Source organism: Colossoma macropomum, unplaced genomic scaffold (assembly GCF_904425465.1).
Source record: "Colossoma macropomum unplaced genomic scaffold, Colossoma_macropomum, whole genome shotgun sequence".
Lineage (NCBI taxonomy): Eukaryota > Metazoa > Chordata > Actinopteri > Characiformes > Serrasalmidae > Colossoma > Colossoma macropomum.
In genome coordinates this window covers 9,704,263-9,726,181 of record NW_023494796.1, presented here as the reverse complement: position 1 = coordinate 9,726,181, position 21,919 = coordinate 9,704,263, and the positions used below count along the sequence as shown (strand labels likewise).

At 39.5% G+C, this 21,919-nt stretch overlaps 1 protein-coding gene across 5 annotated transcripts; it reads left to right on the top strand.

The window, feature by feature from the left end:
* The first annotated feature begins 1,980 nt into the window (after positions 1–1,980).
* LOC118817084 (C-type lectin domain family 4 member M-like) lies at positions 1,981–21,403 on the top strand. Of its 5 annotated transcripts, none has more exons than XM_036583775.1 (5): positions 1,981–2,090; positions 17,138–17,356; positions 19,244–19,386; positions 19,522–19,628; positions 19,737–21,403. In XM_036583775.1, the coding sequence occupies exons 2-5, from the start codon at positions 17,215–17,217 to the stop codon at positions 19,861–19,863; spliced, it is 519 nt and encodes a 172-aa protein (XP_036439668.1). In that variant the 5' UTR covers positions 1,981–2,090; positions 17,138–17,214; the 3' UTR covers positions 19,864–21,403. The 5 variants fall into 5 exon arrangements, with proteins under 5 accessions (XP_036439668.1, XP_036439669.1, XP_036439667.1 ...); XM_036583774.1 differs by lacking the exon at positions 1,981–2,090 and adding an exon at positions 5,792–5,868; XM_036583773.1 differs by lacking the exon at positions 1,981–2,090 and adding an exon at positions 11,665–11,773.
* The last annotated feature ends 516 nt before the right edge of the window (positions 21,404–21,919 follow it).

Below are 21,919 nucleotides of genomic sequence, written 5' to 3'. Positions count from 1 at the left end.
AGTATTGTAAAAGTGCATGAGCCCTGCATACCTGAACAACTGGAAAAGGGAAGTGCGGCTCTCTTCCTGAAAGAATACTTGGGGCGAGGAGGCTGCTGCCTTTTGAATGCTGTAAGGGACTACAGGGATGTAGTGTTAGCCAGCATACATAAGATGTTAACTGACTAATGAACCACTCATGAGCCGTGTGTTGAGACCAGGGATAAATGCATCAAAGCTGACCAGGATAATAACTGGAAAATAAGCTCTGGAATTATTTATAAATAAGTAAATAAAAGGAAAAAGAAATAAAAAATTAAAAGTGGGGGAAAAAAGAGGAGAAAACCCTGTTCTGTGTTGTACTAATAAAGGTGAATCATGATGGCAAGTAAAACTCCTGTAGAATTTATGAAAGAGAAACATCCTTTATTAATAGAACTTACTCAAAAATGTTCTGAAATGTGGCATAATAGAACAATAGGCCTGTTGAGGGGTCGTTTGATGTGGACTAGTGCAAAGAGATGGAGGTGCTAATTAAAAAACACAAAGTTGGTGAAAAAGGAAACCCAGGGCAGATAAGCGCTAGTGATAAAAATGTTTAGAAAGAAAGCTGAAACAAGAAGGAAACTTTGGAAAGAAAGCTATGGGAAAACAAGTGAGGGAAAGAAGAAAGAGGAAAACACTGATCAAGTGGCTCTAGCCCTTCCCCCATATACTCAGATGCCTGTTACAAAAGTAATTATAATGAGAGATCATGAAATGACAAAGGAGAGACAGTCAGAATCCCTGCTGTATCCAGTGGCTGACCTGGAGACCATGAAAAGCAGGAAGCACTTGGGGGAGGAAGACGTACACCCCAGCAAGCACAAGTCAGGATATAGTGAGGAGATACAGGAGCTGTTAAAACGGAAAAAAAACAGAGCGTGCGCAGTGTGCAGGGGAAGAGCTTGATTCCGAGGAAGGGGCGGTAGGAGGAACTCAGTGAAAAAAAGCAGTAGCAAAGGGAATCAGATGAACGTAAATCAACATCCCAAAGGAATGCAATACAGAAGGAAAGAGTACTGAGGGAAATGGAGAAAATGGCACAAGAGATTTCCAGCAGAGGAGAGGAGCTTTTGAGACGGATGTCTCTGAAAGAAAAGGAAGAGATAGAGAGAGGAGCAATGTTGGGGCAGATTACTCTCCACCCACTGCATGACCTTCAGACGTGGAAAGAGGACAGCATATCAAGCTTACCTTGTTTGCCAAAGACAAGCAGAAGCTGGATTATCCTTCTGGAACACTGGTGTCTGTTCATACTGTTTGTTGCTGTTAGCAGAAGCAGGGCCCTTCTTACACACCATTGCTTTGGCTACCTTTGACCACAGGCATTTGTGACTGCAATTGTTCCAATAATATCACCAACGGCATTTTATTGTGTTGTCACGCAAACATCCTGCAGTTCCCGGATAACCACCATGGGCTGCTTCTTCCCTGGCAAGCGCATTCACCTGATTTATCCCCCTTTGAGCATATTTGGGATATGGTCAGAGTTACACCAACCTGACTACAGCGTGTGGTGTATGTATCCAGTGGTATCATTAGAGGCTGATGTTGTGTGCTCCACTGCATGTGACCTTGGTGACCTATGAATGTTTACGTAGTGGGTAGAGCACCGGTGGTCTTCCTGAAGACCTCCTGGAATGCATACATAGTATCATGTGTGCTGACAGAACGCCCTGTGGCTTATCCTGTAGAAGAGTCCAGATGCTTTTTCAGGAAGGGTAGTGATGCCCATGTGCAAGGTGTTGATGTCAGAAGTGACTGGGTAATTCTGAATGGTTAAAAGGCTATAGAAGAATGCATTTCAGGAGGGGGCAGGGAGTTTGGGAATGGACAGGAAGATGAACGGAGTTCCTCATCTCTTTAGGCAAATAAAGGGATTTAAACAGTAAAGAAAACTTCTCTGTTTTATTTGACTTAAGTTTAAGTACTCTGCTACCACACTGAACTTTGGTGTAGTTGGCAGGATACGAAAAGCCAGGCAAAGGTGATTTGACCTTCAAGACAGCATCCCGGGCCAGCTGGACTCACTCCCAGAACAGATAAAAGAGGTGGCCACCAGACAAAAGGTAAGCACTTTGCTTATGTTTTTGTCCCTGTGAGAGTGAGCCTAGTCATGTTTCTCTGGCTGCTGGTATCTTATTAATTTATTGGCTTTCCTAAAAAGTACCAAGTGAAAAGTTTCCTTGCTGTATGTAATGTGTGAATGTGTGTATGAATGTGAAATGTGTGTATGAATGTGAAAAGGTCCTAGCTGGGTGGATAATAAATACACTATATTTCCTAAAAGTATTCACTCACCCATCCAAATCATTGAATTCAGGTGTTCCAATCACTTCCCTGGCCACAGGTATCTAAAACCAAGCACCTAGGCATGCAGACTGCTTCTACAAACATTTGTGAAAGAATGTGTTGCTCTCAGGAGCTCAGTGAATTCCAGCGTGGTACCGTGATAGGATGTCACCTGTGCAACAAGACCAGTCGTGAAATTTCCTCGCTACTAAATATTCCACAGTCAACTGTCAGTGGTATTATAACAAAGTGGAAGCGATTGGGAATGACAGCAACTCGTCACGTAAAATGACAGAGCGGGGTCAGAGGATGCTGAGGCGCATAGCGCGCAGAGGTCACCAACTTTCTGCAGAGTCAATCGCTACAGCCCTCCACACTCCTAAACCTTGTGGAAAGCCTTGCCAGAAGAGTTGAAGCTGTTATAGCTGCAAAGTGTGGGCCGAGATCATTTTAAACCCTATGGATTAAGAATGGGATAACACTCAATTTCATATGCGTGTGGAGGCAGACGAGCAAATACTTTTGGCAATATAGTGTAGCTGTTGTGAAAAATACATACTGATCTGAACAGGTAACTCATAGATTTGGCTTATGGTAGAGTTGCAGATACTGCAGTATTTAAGACAACAAGTGCTGTAGCTATAAGAGTTGCTGTGGTTGTTGTAGCCAGGTTTTTGTGGCCTAATGAGTGTGGATGGGAGGAATTGCAGGCAGTTTTAAGTCCTGGAAGTTCAGAATATAGTTGTAAAGCTATTATTATATTTTCACTTATAACAGACTAGTACTTGTGAACGTCTGGAACGTCTGTTAAAATATAGTTACTGAGTAGCACCTATGAGATGAAATAGCATGGTATACAAGCGCGCAGTGTGTTGATGTGTTGATGTTGTGAATTGTGTGTTTTATAAATGTGTCTAAAATTACAGATAAATGAGGGTTTACTGAGGTGCAGATAAAAAAATCAGACAAGGTGAAGTGCAGTAATATTTGCCTCACTGGTGTGTGCATCCGTCACACTTTTGTATTGCGCATTAGTCTGGCGCATATTAGAGATAAAAAGAGTATTGTAAAAGTGCATGAGCCCTGCATACCTGAACAACTGGAAAAGGGAAGTGTGGCTCTCTTCCTGAAAGAATACTTGTGTGTTGAGACCAGGGATAAATGCGTCAAAGCTACCGGATAATAACTGGAAAATAAGCTCTGGAATTATTTGCTCAGACAAACAAAGTGAGGTTGTATAGGGTGAACTCTCAGTTCTTAAATGGGTGCCACACTAAGGCATATTAACACGGTGTCTCAGGGAAAATAAATAAGTAAATAAAAGGAAAAAGAAATAAAAAATTAAAAGTGGGGGAAAAAAGAGGAGAAAACACAATGATGGCAAGTAAAACTCCTGTAGAATTTATGATAGAGAAACATCCTTTATTAATAGAACTTATTCAAAAATGTTCTGAAATGTGGCATAATAGACCAATAGGCCTGTTGAGTGGTCATTTGATGTGGACTAGTGCAAAGAGATGGAGGTGCTAATTAAAAAACACAAAGTTGGTGAAAAGGGAAAACCCAGGGCAGATAAGTGCTAGTGATAAAAGTGTTTAGAGAGAAAGAGGAAAACACTGATCAAGTGGCTCTAGCCCTTCTCCCATATACTCAGATGCCTGTTACAAAAGTAATTATAATGAGAGATCATGAAATGACAAAGGAGAGACAGTCAGAATCCCTGCTGTATCCAATGGCTGACCTGGAGACCATGAAAAGCAGGAAGCACTTGGGGGAGGAGGATGTATGCCCCAGCAAGCACAAGTCAGGATTTAGTGAGGAGATACAGGAGCTGTTAAGATGAACAGAAACAGAGGGTGAGCAGTGTGTGCAGGGGAAGAGCGTGAATAAACATCCCAAAAGAATGCAATACAGAAGGAAAGAGTACTAAGGGAAATGGAGAAAATGGCACAAGAAATTTCCAGCAGTGGAGAGGAGCTTTTGAGGCAGATGTATTTGGAAGAAAAGGAAGCGAGAGGAGAGGAGGGTAGATTACTCTCCACCCTTCCTGCATGACCTTCAGAAGTGGAAAGAAGGCAGCATATCAAGCTACTTTGTTTGTCAAAGACAATCAAATGAACTCTGTACCATGTGGTGTATGGATTTAGATGGTTTAATACAATGATTGCTTCTAATACATGATGGGGCTGGGCCATGGATTACTGCATTTGAGGATGAAATCATAGCAGTGATATTGGCAGTAGGGGATATAAAGGCCTTGCTGGGCAGGCTACTGGGCAAAAGTACAATGGAAGAAGTGTTGATTGGTGCAGGAATGACTATGCATGTGAGAACTCAGAAAGGAGATGGAAATCCCTTCAACATACATCGCAACACCATGTGGGCGGAGCTAAGGTGAAGACATCCCACAAGAGTGAATCCGGATGTCATAATAGAACAGCAACTCAAGGACAAAGATAATGGACAAGCTTATGATTTTCAGATGAAAAGAAAATGGCTGCAGCACACGGGGCAGGATTCTGAAGCTGATTCTTGCCCCCAAGCCCCTTTAAGGAAAAATATCATCAGTAGCCTACCAACACCGGTTCAAAGCAAGATGGAATTAGGAATTAAAGTAGGTAGGAATTAAAGCCATGCGCTTTGCACAGTTTGTAGAAAATGTGGAGCATGTTGTTCAAAGACACAGAAAACAACCGCTTATCTACTGGAACTGTGTACAAGTAAGCAGCAAGGAGGTATGTGTTTATCTACTGGACCTCTTATCTACTGGAACAGTGTACAAGTAAGTGTAAGAGTGGAGAACTCCTCCCTATCTTTATTTCTGAAAGACTCTCTGGGATGCTTTTTATACCCAATCATGTTATTGACCTGTTTTCAATCAACCACCAGGTGTTTTTTTTTTAGCATTACACATCTTTACCAGCATTTTGTTGCCCCCAACTTTTTTGGAACATGTTGTTGGCATCAAATTCAAAATAGGCATATATATTTCAAAAAACAATCAAATTTCTTTAAAAAGTTTCTAGTTGTCTTTGTACTATTTTCAACCACATATAGGGTTCGAAAAATATTTGCACATCATTGCATTTTATTTTTATTTATATTTTGCACGGCATCCCAACTTTCTTGGAAATGGGGTTATATAATCTGGAAGATTTCTATATCTATAATCTATCCCCTGTGTGCCCTGCATCTCATTTATTTATCTACCTCAAACTCACTAATTGCACATACGGAAATGTGTACAACTGTACATATCATAGTTTTATTTCAGAACTTGATTACTGTACTTTGGGAACAGTGCAGTACTGGTGTATATCTAATATTTTTGTATTTAAGTACTACAAGGGGGCTACGTACCTAAGGTTTTCACTCACCTGTATAATAAACATGATTTGATTTGATTTGAAGTGTCGGAATTCTGTCCGAGCCTTACAGAATACTTTTCCATCATGCAGATGACAGACCCAAAGGTTGTCCAACAGGCTGTTAACACTCAGGGCCAGCTCCTGCGACAACATCACCAATTCCTCACTGGATTTACTCAGTCAATCGGTGAGTTAAAATCACAACAGGGTGAGCAACAATCTCAACTGGCTCAGCTTATCACCGGTGTTAAAGATCTGTCTTGCCAGATTCAAGATCTGTCAAGGCAGATTCAAAGAAATGTGGTGGATTTTTTGTTACAGTGCTCTGTGTTATTCAGTAATTCTCCAAGTACCGTGATTCACAGCTAAATAGTATGAGACAGTGTAGTTTGGGGCACCGCCTGGGAAGGCACTTCAAAACTTCAAAAGAATTAACCTAAGTATGGACGTGTATGGCTATATGGGTAGATATATCTATGGAAGATTTTCTTAATAAATAAGTTAGCATCGAAGCCCTGAGTGCATATGAGGTGAACCGGCTTACTTTGGAGTCGAGAAGCAGACTTGAAATCCTCCAGGAGGGGTCGTCTGAGGACCGGCTGTGGGCTTATGTGCCGGGCGCTCGCTTTGCTGGTGGTGGAGGCTCTGTCGCATTAGCCGTATGGGCAAACGTGACCTTAGACAGTGGGTAGTCAGCTACTAGGCACAGACACCTCAAGGCTGTTCGAGGATGAAGCTTGGAAAGTCTTTTGATGGTCAATTTGCTTGCAGATTGAGGCCTTGCTCTGGGTGCGATCCTCTTTGTATCCACAGAACTGCTCGGACTCCTTGCTTAGCTGGCTCAGGTTGTAGTCAGGGTTTCGAGGCTGGTTGCACTACCTTTACTAACTACTTCTCTTTGGAGTCGATATTTGCAGTCTTTGACGTCTTTCACTTAGCCTTCCCTTTCCTTCTCTAAGGGTGGTTTAAACTAACAGTGTACACAAACTGACAAAAGTGACAAAGAGACACAAAGGCTCCAGATCTGAAAATTTCTACTGAAAATCGTATGCACTCTGGTTTGTTTAGCTGTAGGCCCTTTGGAGGTGGAGGCAGAGCGCTGATGGATTTTTCTCACCTAATGGCTAATTAGCTATTCATTGTTTTGAACTCTGATTGGTGGGGCCTGATCTATGAGCACCTCCCAAGAATCACACCTCCCTTTGTTTTAGTTAGATCTTAAAATGAGGGAAAAGAAAGAAGACAAAAATGTTTAATTCTAACATATAATAGGTTTAGGTTATTCCTTTAAACTTTCAAGACCAAGGACAGAACAACTAGGACATTGATGTATGTTTTGTAATAGACAGTTTTAACTTATGTTACCTAAAAACAACACGCGCTAAAAGACACAAGCAAAATTGTATGAAAAGAAAACACCTTCAGGATACATATTTATCAGTGCTCTAAACCTACTACACATAAAAGGTATACACTGGTCAATTGTTAAAGTGATATGCAAAGTGACACTGCCAGAACTCTTCTCTTGTCTTGCCACCCTTGACCGAACCAGGGGAAATTTCATCCACGCCAAGGTGGCATCCCAGCTGCAGATTCCTGTGGAACCTCTACAAGCCCCACGCGAGTGTTGGCACTGGATGGAGAACCAGTTGACTTTTGTACCGTTCTAGGTCTTCCCTAGTTAGACAAACATAATCCACAAATCTCTTGGTCTGATAAAGAAATCACTGTCTGGTCCGACTACTGTACAAATATCTGTCTAGCTTTGTCTGCCATTACAATTGACTCCACTTCTATAGAAAGTCTTGATACTGTTAATGCTATTCAGATTCAAGACATTTACTCAGATCTGTCAGAGGTATTTAGCAAGGTCAACGCTACTAGATTGCCACCACACCACACTTATGACTGTGCTATAGACCTTATTTAGGGGGCGCTACTCTTCCGAAATCCTGAGTGTACCCCCTTACTCTGGAAGAAGAGAAACCCATGGAAGAACACGTTAATGAAGCATTAGCTTAAGGCTTTATCTGACCCTACACATCTCCTTCAGCCTCTGTTTTTTTCCTCGTTAAGAAGAAAGATGGTGGAATGGTATAGATTACAGAGCCCTTATTCGCTTATTCCTGTCACCCTTCAGCAGCTCAGAGGAGCCCATTACTTTACCAAGCTAGACCTATGTAGTACCTACAATTTGATCAGAATCAGAGAAGGAGATGAATGGAAGACCGCCTTTGTGACCTCTAGAGGTCACCATGAGTACCTCATCATGCCACCTGGGCTCTGTAATGCCCCCTCTGTCTTACAATCCTTTATAAATGACATTCTACGTGACATGATAGGTAAGTTTGTTATAGCTTATATAGATGACATCCTGGCATTTTCCCCTGATTTAGACACTCACGTTCTGCAAGTACTTCAAAGGTTATTAGAGAATCAACTGCTTGTAAAAGGAGAGAAGTGTGAATTCCATTTACAGACAGTCTCTTTCCTGGGTTATGTAATTAGTGCCTGTAACAACTTGATGATGGGTGGAGGAAGGACGCCGGGGGCAGGTGTGAAGACGGAGAGCTTTTTATTATTATTTATACACAACGCAAAAACCACTCGGCTTTTCAGCCCACAGACAAATTAAGACAAGATGCTTGCTGGGATTTTCCAGTCCTTTCTTTTCAGCTGTCCTCATTATTCGCTGGAGGGTCTTGCGGTCGGAGGCGGTGCAATTCCCAAACCAGGCAGTAATACAGCTACTCAGGATGCTCTCTATAGTACCTCTGTAGAAGGTAGTAAAGATGGTGGGTGGTTGGTTTTTCCCATCTGAGCTGCACTTCTGTCGGCATGAAACAAAGCCAGCCTGAATGGCACCATCGGCAATGCTGTTGCCACGTTTCAGTATAAACCAAAAACGAAAAACTGAACTCTTGCTGGGTAGTCCAGTTTAATGTCCAGTGAGCAAACATTAGCGAGCAAGATGGACGCTAGAGCAGGCTGGCTAAGGTTAGCTTTTAGCCTAGCATGGACCCCTTCCCATGCTTCTGCCTCCTCATGCAGCACTTTCGGTGGACCCTCCCCCAGCCTCCCTCATCAGGAAATGCAAGGACTGCCGGGTGCGAGCAGACCCCCATGAGCTTTATTCTCTTAGCAAACTGAGCTTACGTAGCTTCTGCAGCAGGTCATCTTCAAGGTTGGTTTCTGTCTGTTTCCTTATCTGTAGCAGGGTCTGGTGGTGGTAAACAAAAGCTCTGGTGGTTTCCATGTACTTGCGTTGGAAAGAACATGAAACTTAATGTAATAAAACAGAAATAGCACCATTTAGTGTTTGTCATTGCACTGCCATCTTGGTCATTTGTAAATGTTATTCACTCACATGCTGGTGACCATTCAGCAAAATATTCTCTTACAGATCCAAACAAACTGCTGAAATTCCTGCTATTCATTTTAATACACTGTCAGTTAAAAACTAATCTCATAAATCCCAATTAACTAAACCTTACAGGCATAATCAGCCCAGTTATTTACAGGATCAGACCCATGGCCAGTTACGACACTGTCCTCATCTTCAGCATAACTGCTGGGTTCCACATGTCCTCATAACCTGAAAGAGAGGATCAGAGAGTCCACTGTGTTAAAAAAATACTGAGATTAACAGGAGTAGCACTTCAGAATGTGTGAAATAAAGTGTGATAATCTCAAGTAAATAGAGTTTAACACACTAAATGAATATATATTACAATCCCAGTTAAATGCTTTCAAAACTGATTCCACTCATTATGTAATTATCAGCTGGACTAAATGAAACAATTGTACAGTGCTATAACCCTCCACTACTGAGGGTGAAGAACATCCATGAAATTTCCATGTAAAGTACTGTTGAAAACCCCAAAATAATCTTTTCATCACACACCAAAGAACACTGTCAATATCAGCTTTCTGTTACTCCAACAACAGTCACTCGATTTTGCTCTCTCAGACATGAGTTGTTATTGTGTGTCTGCAGAGCACCAGTAAGTTGGAATCAAGCCTGTGTTGTGTGGCACATAGGTCATAGCTAGCTAACAGGCTACTTTGAAAATACTCGCTGTTAGACTTTAGATTTAAGTAATTATTAAGCTTTTGCTGTACATTTAAATTACCAACAGTTTATGTGTATGATATAAGCAGTCTTCTAACTGTAATAACAGAGGGGGGAGAATTCTGAGAACTTGGGCTGGAGTTCTTGGCAGCTTCTGCCTGTAGCTAGAAGGCCAGACCCCCCGCCCTCATAGCTGTAGTAGGACTGATGCAGGACTGAGGAACAGGAAGGAGATGGGGTGCTGGTGGGGATTGCAATCACTTCTTCACTGGAACAAAGGTGAGGATGTGAATGTATAGGGCCTTAGATCAGAAGGAGGGGTTTCAGCCATGTTCCTCCCCCAAACTTAAGTTCTATCATAACTACATTAAATGTCTGGAAGGCAAACAAAGTCCAGCTTTCCTTCACTTTTCTGCTACAAGCTGTTGCATAACATGAATATGCCTTTTATTGTCCAAAGACAGTAAATAAATGGACAGAGTACAGTTTGGATTTTTCCTGGATTACCAGTTATTTGAATGTGTGCTACTTTGCCTCACTTTGTTCTGCTAATTTTTCTTTAGTTAAACAATAAACCTAAATCAGTAAAGCTGATTAGGCATGAAGAAGCCCCCTTTGTCCAGCTCAGTTAACTCTTGGAGATTCATGAGTGGGTTTAGATTGTCACTGAATAATGTAAACACCATTGAACTATTTATGCTAAGCAAATGTCTGAGAAACCACACATGGCACATTGTCTTCAGTTATTTTGCTATTTAAAAGAAGATCATACAGGTAAGTATCAGATGATTATTACATACTTTTCCACAGTATTTAATCTTGTGTTGGTCATACCGACTCTGTTTGGCAATGTAAGAAAACATGTTTTATAAGACGCTGACGCGGTTCCATAAATGAACCTTGTCGCAACTCCATCTTGTTGTTAGTCGTCTCACAAAACCTTTGTTTTTCATATTAGACACATCGTGGCTCATTAAAAAATGTACATATCAGAATCAGAATCAGAATACTTTATTGATCCCAGGGGGAAATTGCAGTTGTTACAGTTGCAACCATTAATGTAAAAGAATAAACACTCTAATAATTTAAAACAAATAATTTAAAACGAGAGAAATTTGCAATATGTACACCTTTAAATTCTTACAAATGCAGTAAAATGACAGTGGCTGTGATAATAAATAAATATGAAACATACTGTATAAAGCAGTTCAAATTATTGCACCTCTGAGTTATTGTACACATAACTAAGAAAATTACTTACATTATTATTATTATTATTATTATTATTATTACACATATGAACAGTACAATTTGGTATTGAATATTGCACAGATGAACCATAGTGTCACACATTGAAGGAGGAGTTATAGAGTTTGATGGCCACAGGTAAGAATGACTTCCTGTGGCACTCTGTGGTGCATTTCGGTAGAATGAGTCTTGCACTGAATGTGCTCCTATGACTCATCACTGTGTCGTAGAGTGGGTGGGAGCCATTGTCCATAATGGCCTGCAGCTTAGACAGCATCCTCCTCTCCGACACTGCCATCAGTGAGTCCAGCTCCACACCCACACATCACCGCCTTGCGGATCAGTTTGTTGAGTCTGTTGGCGTCTGCTGCCCTCAGCCTGCTTCCCCAGCATAGAAAACATGTTGATTACCATCTGTGTGCACAAAAAGCAGTTCAGGGCACTCAGGCATTTCCTCCGGTTAGTCCCATTCACTCACTCAAAACCTCTGGTATCCCAGCTCCCCCCCTCACACCTTTTGGACCAAGGACTGCCGTCTCCCTCTGAGGGAGTGTCTCTGCCAAGTCTTTGTGAATCGCATCTGCGAGCGTCACTAGTCAGTCACAGACAGAGAGCAGGATGGAGATGAGGAACATATATGTAAATTCAGGGATTATTGCAGACAGTAAGCCTACGTCAGATGATGGTGACGTTTCATGCGAATACATTTCCGTAACTGAGAAGAACCTGAAGACTCACACGACCAGAAGCACCAAGGAATCTGAGAACTCAGGTGCAGTATATTCACTTGGATTAAGACACTTTCCACTTTCAGTTTCTGTCCCATTACCTTTTTAAAAGCAATAAAGTGACTGTTCTTGTTTTTGTTTTTATTGCTGTTTTTGTAAAGTGAAGGAATCTGTACTTTCTTAATATAAAAATATTAAAATTAGCTTTTAATTGATCACAGAAGCACCTAAAATGTCTCTATCCACCTTTACTATGGTGATGTTGAGCACTAAACTACTCTATGAAATATATTCATAATAATAATGTTAATAGAATTATTTTAACTTTGTTAAAATCATTTTAACTTTGTCCCGCATTTTATGTGGAACCCCATTACATGTGGAAACTGAAAATTGTTCCTGTGCTTTTTTCACACTGTTGGTCCAAATATGCTCGTTTTCCATAGACAAGAGCTCAGGGGACTGAAACTTTTTCACACTGTGTATACACTGTCGGAGCCTAATGCCTCAGGATGCACTCCTAGGATAGCCAAAAGTTTTTGGACACTGCTTTTACATCATGATCATACACTACAGTCAGGATACATTCTGTAGCCAAAGGTTTTTGGACACTGTGCAAACTATATAGTTATTAGTAGTTAGCATGCAACATGTCCACCCTGTCCAGCTAACCAGTCCTGATTACTAACTTATTTTAGGCTGTTACCTGTTACTTGCAACACTGTTACCCATGTTTTAACCTTCAGTTACTTTTTAAATGAAATGAAATTTAAAATGGCTTCTTACTGCATTAATGTAAACTTAACAGGGAATATGATCTCTGTGTCAAATATAAATTACTCACCTCAACCCTGTTATTCAGTCATTTTTGGTAAACATATTCTTAAAACATTTAATTCAGTAGGTTATGTTATCAGAAGTCTCAACCTGGTAACGTGAGTCATTAGTTAACATTACTAATGCAAGAAAAACTGCAGTATGTTTTTGTTTAGAGAAAAAAATTCCAAAGGCTTTAAATTAATAAAGTGATAATCATAATAGTAAATTTACTAGTAAAAATCAGTCGAGTCATAATAAACTATTAAAAGTGCACCAACATAATAATTTAATAAAAAATTGATCAAATAGAGATAAAATAAATAAGCAGTGAGCAAAGCTTTAGAGTTTGTTTACTGTGATGAGTCCAGCTCGCTGGTGAACTGCAGCTAAAAGCAGATTGTCCCAGTTCAGTAAAAGCTTTGTCGACATTGCTCTTCTGGTTCTTTGCACCACCACAATAAAAAGAAAATCAGACTTGGTTAGTTTCTCTACAGTGAACCAGTTTCACATCAAACCGCTCTGCATGACTTTGTTTACACTTCAGTAACCTCATAGGAAGTTTGCTGCCCCCTTGTGGTAGAATTAAAAGATTGCAGTACATTTTTATAATCTTTAGTTCTACATTTATGGACCATTTTAGCTTCTTTTATATATATATATATATATAAATACAGTGGGGCAAAAAAGTATTTAGTCAGCCACTGATTGTGCAAGTTCTCCTACTTAGAAAGACGAGAGAGGTCTGTAATTTTCATCATAGGTACACTTCAACTATGAGAGACAAAATGAGAAAAAAAAATCCAGTAAATCACTTTGTAGGATTTTTAAAGAATTTATTTGTAAATTATGGTGGAAAATAAGTATTTGATCACCCACAAACAAGCAAGATTTCTGGCTCTCACAGACCTGTAACTTCTTCTTTAAGAAGCTCTTCTGTCCTCCACTCGTTACCTGTATTAATGGCACCTGTTTGACCTCGTTATCTGTATAAAAGACACCTGTCCACAGCCTCAAACAATCAGACTCCAAACTCAACCATGACCAAGACCAAAGAGCTGTTGAAGGACACCAGGAAGAAAATTGTAGACCTGCACCAGGCTGGGAAGAGTTAATCTACAATAGGCAAGCAGGTTGGTGTGAATAAATCAACTGTGGGAGCAATTAGAAAATGGAAGACATACAAGACCATTGATAATCTCCCTCAATCTGGGGCCCCACGCAAGATCTCATCCCGTGGGGTCAAAATGATCATGAGAACGGTGAGCAAAAATCCCAGAACTACATGGAGGGACCTGATGAATGACCTGCAGAGAGCGTGAGATTTTAAGCCAAAACCTCTTTCCATCAGTGAGAGCACTGAAGATGGAACGTGGCTGGGTCTTCCGGCATGACAATGATCCCAAACACACCGCTTGGGCAACAAAGGAGTGGCTCCGTAAAAAGCATTTCAAGGTCCTGGAGTGGCCTAGCCAGTCTCCAGACCTCAACCCCATAGAAAATTTGTGGAGGGAGTTGAAAGTCCGTGTTGCCCAGCGACAGCCCCAAAACATCACTGCTCTAGAGGAGATCTGCATGGAGGAATGGGCCAAAATACCAGCTACAGTGTGTGCAAACCCAGTGAAGACTTACAGGAAACGTTTGACCTCTGTCATTGCCAACAAAGGTTATGTTACAAAGTATTGAGTTGAACTTTTGTTATTGACCAAATACTTATTTTCCACCATAATTTACAAATAAATTCTTTAAAAATCCTACAAAGTGATTTCCTGGATTTTTTTTTTCTCATTTTGTCTCTCATAGTTGAAGTGTACCTATGATGAAAATTACAGACCTCTCTCATCTTTCTAAGTAGGAGAACTTGCACAATCAGTGGCTGACTAAATACTTTTTTGCCCCACTGTATAAATAACATTAACTAGCTTAAATCAATAAACAAAAGGTTTTTTTCTCCTATCATTGAGTGAGCTGAAAAGTGTGTGAGATTGATTAACATCTCATGACATTGTAAATAGCAGATTTTATCTTGGATTGTACCGTTTTACGCAGGGAACGTCCAGTATACAGCTTGGGAACTTTGCACAATAAAGTAGATATGATTTTGAAGCTCTGAAACAGACACAAGTCAGTTCACTCTATCAGAGGTGGCTTATGCAAGAAGGCTTCAGTTGAGTATCACTATAAATCAAATATCACTATAAATCAAGTATCACTATAAAAGTCATTTAGGTCCTTATTAAAGGGAGTCATTGCATTTTCAGTGAGCAAAACAAAGTTGTTACCATGATTGAGGTATTAAATGTTATTTTATGTATTATAGAGGAAAAATGCCACAGAACCAGGTATTTGGTCAAAATTGGTCTGACTGATCAAAAATTATGTAATTTTGTAAAGTCAGGTCCGGACTGGCTGTCAGGAGAAACGGGAGATTACCTGGTGGCCTGGCCTGTCAGCTGACCTGGACGGCCTGGCTGGATGACGTTACAGCATATGATGAACTAAACTACACAGTGCAGCTTGTGAACACACACTGTCTCTTTCTGCCGTGACGTAGCATATAAAAAAGCACTCATTACCCGCTTGCTTGCATGCAGTAAAGGTAGCAAGTTTGTGCTCATCGAATCTCACCAAGAAATGGAGAAGAAGAGGATAAAAGGATAAAAAAAAGAAAAGCACTTGAAGAAGAAGCTGCTGGGTTTATAAAATGACTGATTTGTTCAGCAAGGAAGCGACACATCAGCCATGTTAGGAACTATTTTGTTACGTTAGTTTATGTTTGCTTTGGTTCATGGTGGTTCACCACGGTGGCGAGTGGACATTTGACCCACCATCTTTGAAAGTGCTGTGGTGATGACCCACTACTTTTTAAAATTGGGAAGCACATATAAAAACCTCGGCTTTCCCTAAACTGCATGAATCGTTGGCCAGCACGGACAGGCAGGGTAAAACTGAGCAGAGCCCATCAGAATCTCTATTTCAGCTGGGAGGCGCTTTCAGACCTGCTTTCGGTGGTGCAGACCTGTCCAACTTTTCCTTTAGTTCGGTTTTGATATGCAGCTCCACCTAAATTCAGGCAGCACCAAACAGTTGAACCGCGCTAATTCACAAAGGAATTCAACAGCAGAGGATGTTTTTGCTGCACTGTCTGCACAACCTGCTGCTTTAACATTTCACTCTTTACAAACACTCATATCGTTCCTGCACTGCGAGCTGCTGTAAACAATGAGAGAGAAGCAATAAATTAATGATATGTGTTAGATTTTGGTACATGGACCGTGGAGCAAATTTTTGGCTAAGCGTCAGTCATCTGATCAGTTCTTTTTAAAGTGGTATTCACAAAGATGATATCTATTTTCTGTTTTTCTGTTTCCTGCAAAACTTCTGATCAATAAACAAACACACACGTGTGTAATCTGGTCCACTTTAGCCCTTACAGTCCACCATCCGAACCAAATGAAAGAGATACAATATCACAAAAAACAAACTGTGATGCATCTTTAGAAAATGAACTGGGCATGAAAACTGGGTCTTCAGAGATGTTAGCTAACAAATACTGCTATCTGAGCAGCATCAAAACAAACACTGATGCTGTTCATGATTAGGCTCAGAGGTGGGTAGAGGAGCCTAAATCAATACTCAAGTAAAAGTATTGATACTTGTGTAAAATAATTACACAAGTAAAAGTACCTTCCCCAAAACAACTTGAGTGGAAATACAAAGGAAGCAGGTTGAACACCTACTTAAGTGCTCAGCACTGCAGTGGAACTTCTTACTACATCCAGCATTTAACAGCACAGGAACTGAAGATTTTGAGGCTTGGTTCTTCTTTTTTTTGGTCTAAAATACAAAGCTCCAAAGTCAGGGATGTAACCAAATACAAAGCAGTAAAAATATGGCCACCATTAAAACATATTAAAATTAAACAAACATAAAAAAATGGAATTAATAACTAAATAGAAAGATTCCTTTACTCACTAATATACAACCCCATTTCCAAAAATTTGGGACGCTGTGCAGAATGTAAATAAAAATAGAATTCAATGATATGCAAATCATGCAAACCATATTTTTAAAGGAAAATACTTCAAAGACAACATATCAAACAATGAAACTGAGAAATTTCATTGTTTTTTGAAAATTATATGCCCATTTTAAAATTGCCAACGACACGTTCCAAAAAAGTAGTTGCACTATTTGATCGTGCAGTCTTTCACAGAGTGGTGAGCCCCTCCTCATCTTGACTTCTGAAGACTGAGCCTCTCTGGGATGCTTTTTTATAACCAATCATGTTACTGACCTGTTGCCAATTAACCAGCAGGTGTTTTTTTTTGTTTGTTTTTTTTTAGCATAACACAAATTTAACAGCCTTTTGTTGCCCCCGTCCAAACTACAGCAATTGGTCTCCTCTGGTCCCGAACACTTACAGAGTGTATATATATATATATATATATATATATATATATATATATATATATATATATATATATATTATCATTGCATATCATTGTTAATTCATATTTATAAGTACAAATTGACATGACAATAAATGTGTAAATGTGTACATTGTTTCCACTCACTGTTACTGTTTTCAGGATGCTACAGACTGACTGCAGTGTGTCTGGGGCTGCTATGTGTTATCCTGCTGGCTGCCATCACAGTGCTTTAGGTCATGTTCACTGCAGAGAGAGACCAGTTACAGACCAGATGTTTGGATGTAACAAATGAAAGAAATCAACGGAAGACTAATTACACCACTGTGATGCATCAGCTTCAGAATCAGAGAGAGTGTCTTCAGAAGTTCTGTAATTTGGGTGAGCAGATCATCTCTAAGGTTTAAGACAGTTTTTCTAAAAGAAGGTAACTAAGTTACATAGAAACGTTAAGCAAGCAATACATATTATTACCATGTTTGAAATTGTTGTAAGGGACACAAGCATTTACATCACTTTTGCACCATCTCATCCTCCTCCTGTTATTTCAAAATGTAAAAAAAAAATCAAAAAGTTTATTACAGTCACAAAAAAACATGAACAGAGTGCATCATTTCCAAACTGCCAATAAATAAATGTTAAACTATCAATCAAGGAATTGCTAAATGTTAAATTGTGCTGATGAACAGGAGAGAAGACCTGATTAGCATTAGCTTAGCTAGCATTATAACAGCTCTGCTCACCTCAGAACAGGTTTAGATCCGGCAAACTAAAGCACCAACACACTACAGCGTAGCCGGGCGTCCGTCAATCTTCTCCAGAGGAGGGGCCACGTCAGTGGACGAAGCCATCGTCCAGTTAGTTTGGTCTAGTTTATAAGTAGAGAAAGTCAATGAGTATTAAGGATTTTTTACTTCCCTCAGCAAGCCTTCCCTAAAGTCCCGAGTCAACAGTCAAACCTGGTCTCCAGGTTAATAGGAAGGGCTGTAACACTTGCTGTTTGTTCCATCAAAGCACAGCTTCAATCCTCTGATGCGTCTCCTCCCAGACGCCCTCACTGCGCCGCATCCACTCATCCACCGCAGGCACTTCAGATGATACACCAGTCCACAAAGCTACAGGAGGTCAAAATCCCTAAACACACTGTAATGGGCTGATACCAGTAGCGGAAATTATCAGAGAGTTTTGCACTATTTCTGCCCAGTCACTGGGGTTGTTATGGCAGACTAACTGGTGCTCTGCTGACACAAGTGCAGACAATAAAAACTCATGTCTGAGAGAGCAAAGTCAAGAGACTGTTGGAGTGACAGATAGTAACAGTTCACACCATCATAATTCTGAAAGTCCATCATCATTTTGGAATACCTGCATCATTTTTAAACACTGTGGTAAACTTTCTTACCTCCCAGTGCTATATTACCATTAAATACTGACAGATTATATAGTGTTGGAATTTTTAGTGTTAATTATGTTTCCTGCTTTTTTCTAACGATGAAACATTAATATTTTGTACTTTATTAGAAATTACATGAATTAAATTGGCTTTTAAATAGTGCTTTACATGGAGATTTCATGGAGTTACGTTCTTCACTCTCAGTAGTGGAGGGTTATAGCACTGTATAATTGTTTCAGTCCAGCTGATGTGGTTTAGGTGTGTTAAGGTTTGATAATTACACAGTGACTGGAATTTTTAAAGGTATTTAACTGTGACTGTAATATATATTCATTAAGTGTGTTAAGCTGTGTTTATGTGTGATATTCACACATTATTTCACACATTCTGACTGCTAATCCTGTGAATGTCAGTAAATGTTTGACATAATCTGAAAACATCAATGAGCAAAAGCATCTAATATGGAAACAGTTACATTTCCATATGCAAGAATATCATATTACATTTCACGCAGTTCTTAATACAAAAAGGAAACGTTATGATGCAGTTAGGAATATGTCAGTACTGATATGAAATCAGAATCATGTCGGTACTGACAGATAACGTCTTAAAATAAAATGTTCTGTTTATCCAAATTAATGTTATATTACTAATACAAGCAGGTTTAATCCCAATTTCTACATTTTATAGATATTTATTTATTGGTATCAGTATCAACATCAGCAGACACACATAAACATTATCAGACAGTCGTCATCCCTCAATTCTGATATCAGTGTATCCCAAGATGCAAAATAAGTTAAAAGTACAGTAATCCCTTTTTAATGTGAGGAGCAATTACCAAGGACTCTGTTTTGTGTGTTTTCAATTCATAGAGAAGGCAGTGCAGCAGGGTTGGATGTTTTTTGAGACCAGTATGTACTTCATCTCTACTGGACAGAAGAGCTGGAGTGAGAGCAGAAAGGACTGCAGAGAGAGAGGAGCAGACCTGCTGATCATAAATAGCAAAGAAGAACAGGTGAGTGAGAGAGAGAGAGAGAGAGAGAGAGGGAGAAAGGATGGTCATTTACGTCAGATGACATAAGCACAAATGCGAGTGCAGTAAGTTACTTTTCCTCTCAGTTACTGAAAATGTTCATCCGGTTGTTAACAGAACTTTACAGATATACTGAGACGAGGACAGAGAGCTTGGATTGGCCTGACTGACAGTGAGACAGAGGGGGTCTGGAAATGGGTGGACGGCTCAACAGTGACCACTGGGTAACAGATGACTGAACTGAACTCTGAATTCTGGACATGGTGCAGTTAATGACTGTCACTCCTCACTGCTCTGATAAACACAGTGGATTCTCTGATTCTCTCTTTCAGGTTCTGGAGAAATGGGGAACCCAACGGTGCAGCAAATGAGGACTGTGTTGTAACTGCAAATAACTGGGCTGATTTTCCCTGTAATGACTGGTTTGTTGGGATTTGTGAGAAAAGAATTTTTAACTGAGATTGTTTTAAAACGAAAGTCAGTGAATATCAGGAATATCAGGCTTTAATATTTCTGACATTTTAAGTTGGGTCATACTAAAACCATTATCCTCTAAATGAAGGTGGATTACCTGCTAGAAAAACAGCATAGACCACCATTACTGGTTACCAGCAAAAACAGCATATATTGTGTTTTGGATGCTGTTACGCAGGGTAGGCATGATGGTGGACTGAATTCATGTTTCTAATATTTTTTAAATCAGTTTTCTAGAAATGTACAGTCAACTCTTTCATAACTTCATCATCTGCTCACACTTAAATCATTAAGCACAATGTATCAAAACTATATAGACCAAATCACACTGAGTTATTTTACTATAAACATGTCTACTGTTAATAAAGATCATTTTAAACTGTACTCACTGATACAGACACCACAGAACTGTGTAATAGTGTCTGTCAGTAAGAGAAAAAAGGGTTCACATTTATTTGAAGAGACAGAGCTGATGATTATCATAGTTACACTGACGACACCCAGATTTACCAACTCTCTCTCCAAATGACTACAGTCCCATAGACACTCTGTGTCAGTGCTTAGAGCAAATAAATGGATGTTTGTGCCAGAATTTCCATCAGCTTAACATCACTGAATGTGTTCAGGATTACTTCTAAACTGAACTGTGGAGGTGTGAAAAATATCCCTGCAGATTTCTTTGAAAAACTGAAAGAAAGCTTTATGAAAAGAATGGAAGCTGAAATAAAATCAAGAGTGGACACATTTAATACTGAATATTTTAACATTATATTTAGTTGTTGAGGCTTCTGTGTAATTTTCTGTTTAATGTAGGTTTTCTGACTGTAGTCAGACATGTGATCAGACATCAGATGTGTGATCAGAAGGTTTGAAGGCTGAATGAAGGCAGTGCAGGATTGTTTTATAATCTGTAGCCTTTTAAATATCTGTCTCATACATCTGTTTTTGTACGTTTGACCTTTTAATCATATTTGCATAAATTTCATTTGGAATGTTAAACATGTAACTGTGTAAAAACTATAATTGTCTAATACATTTAATGGAGCTGAAATAGCAATCAATCATGAATATGTGTTGGTAGCAACATTTGTTGTGATGTTTTTATGTTTTGAAAACTCATGAATATTTTATGTTGGTGGTGTTTCACTGCATCAGTTGTGCAATTATCACCATCTTCCTGAATGATTATGGAATGGAGTCATTCAGATGAATAAAACTAAACACATTTTTAGAATAATTGGTAGCAGACGTTTTTTTTTAACAAAAACAACCATTAAACAAAATCACACAAACCCTGTTTGGATCTGTGCCTCATTTTGTGATCAATGTGAGTTTAATCGCATATGGAATAATATATATTCCAAATGTGTTTATCAAATGTATTTTTGCAATGTATGAAAATGGCCAAATGTATTTGTTAAATATATTGTTAAAAAGCCTTTATTTGTTACTATATATTGTTTTCAATTGTATGCAGTTTTAATGAAGGTTACAGATATAAATAAACATACACGAACTGAATGAACAGTACTGACTTCTGTGTGTTGCATTGTAATTTCCCTTCACTAAAAAAAGATCACCATTAACCGTACACTTCACCCTGATGGTAACCCCCCCCCACCCCAAACCACACAATTACACCCACACCCCAAAACAGAATGACACAGTAAACACATACCACATACGTTTTACTGATGAACATGCATATATGGTCACTTCTTCTAGAGGACAATAACATCTGTCTGCAGAGCTGCAGAGCCACAGTTTCATGCCAGCAGGTTCAAGACAGTGGCATTCAGCGCATACGCTGACACTCGTTTTGGTTTTTCTTAGCGAGTTTTAGGCGAATCAACATTTTAGTCGTTTTATGTGGGTTTCCAATAAATTTCTGATGAATTTGTATTGGGCTAACGTTATATTTTAAGCTTTAGGCTAAAACAAACTTTGGTTTGAATGCATATAGAGATTCACAGGGTAAATATTACACTAACTACAGCTGATGTAGCTCTGGGTAAACTACTGGGATATGTAGACATACAGC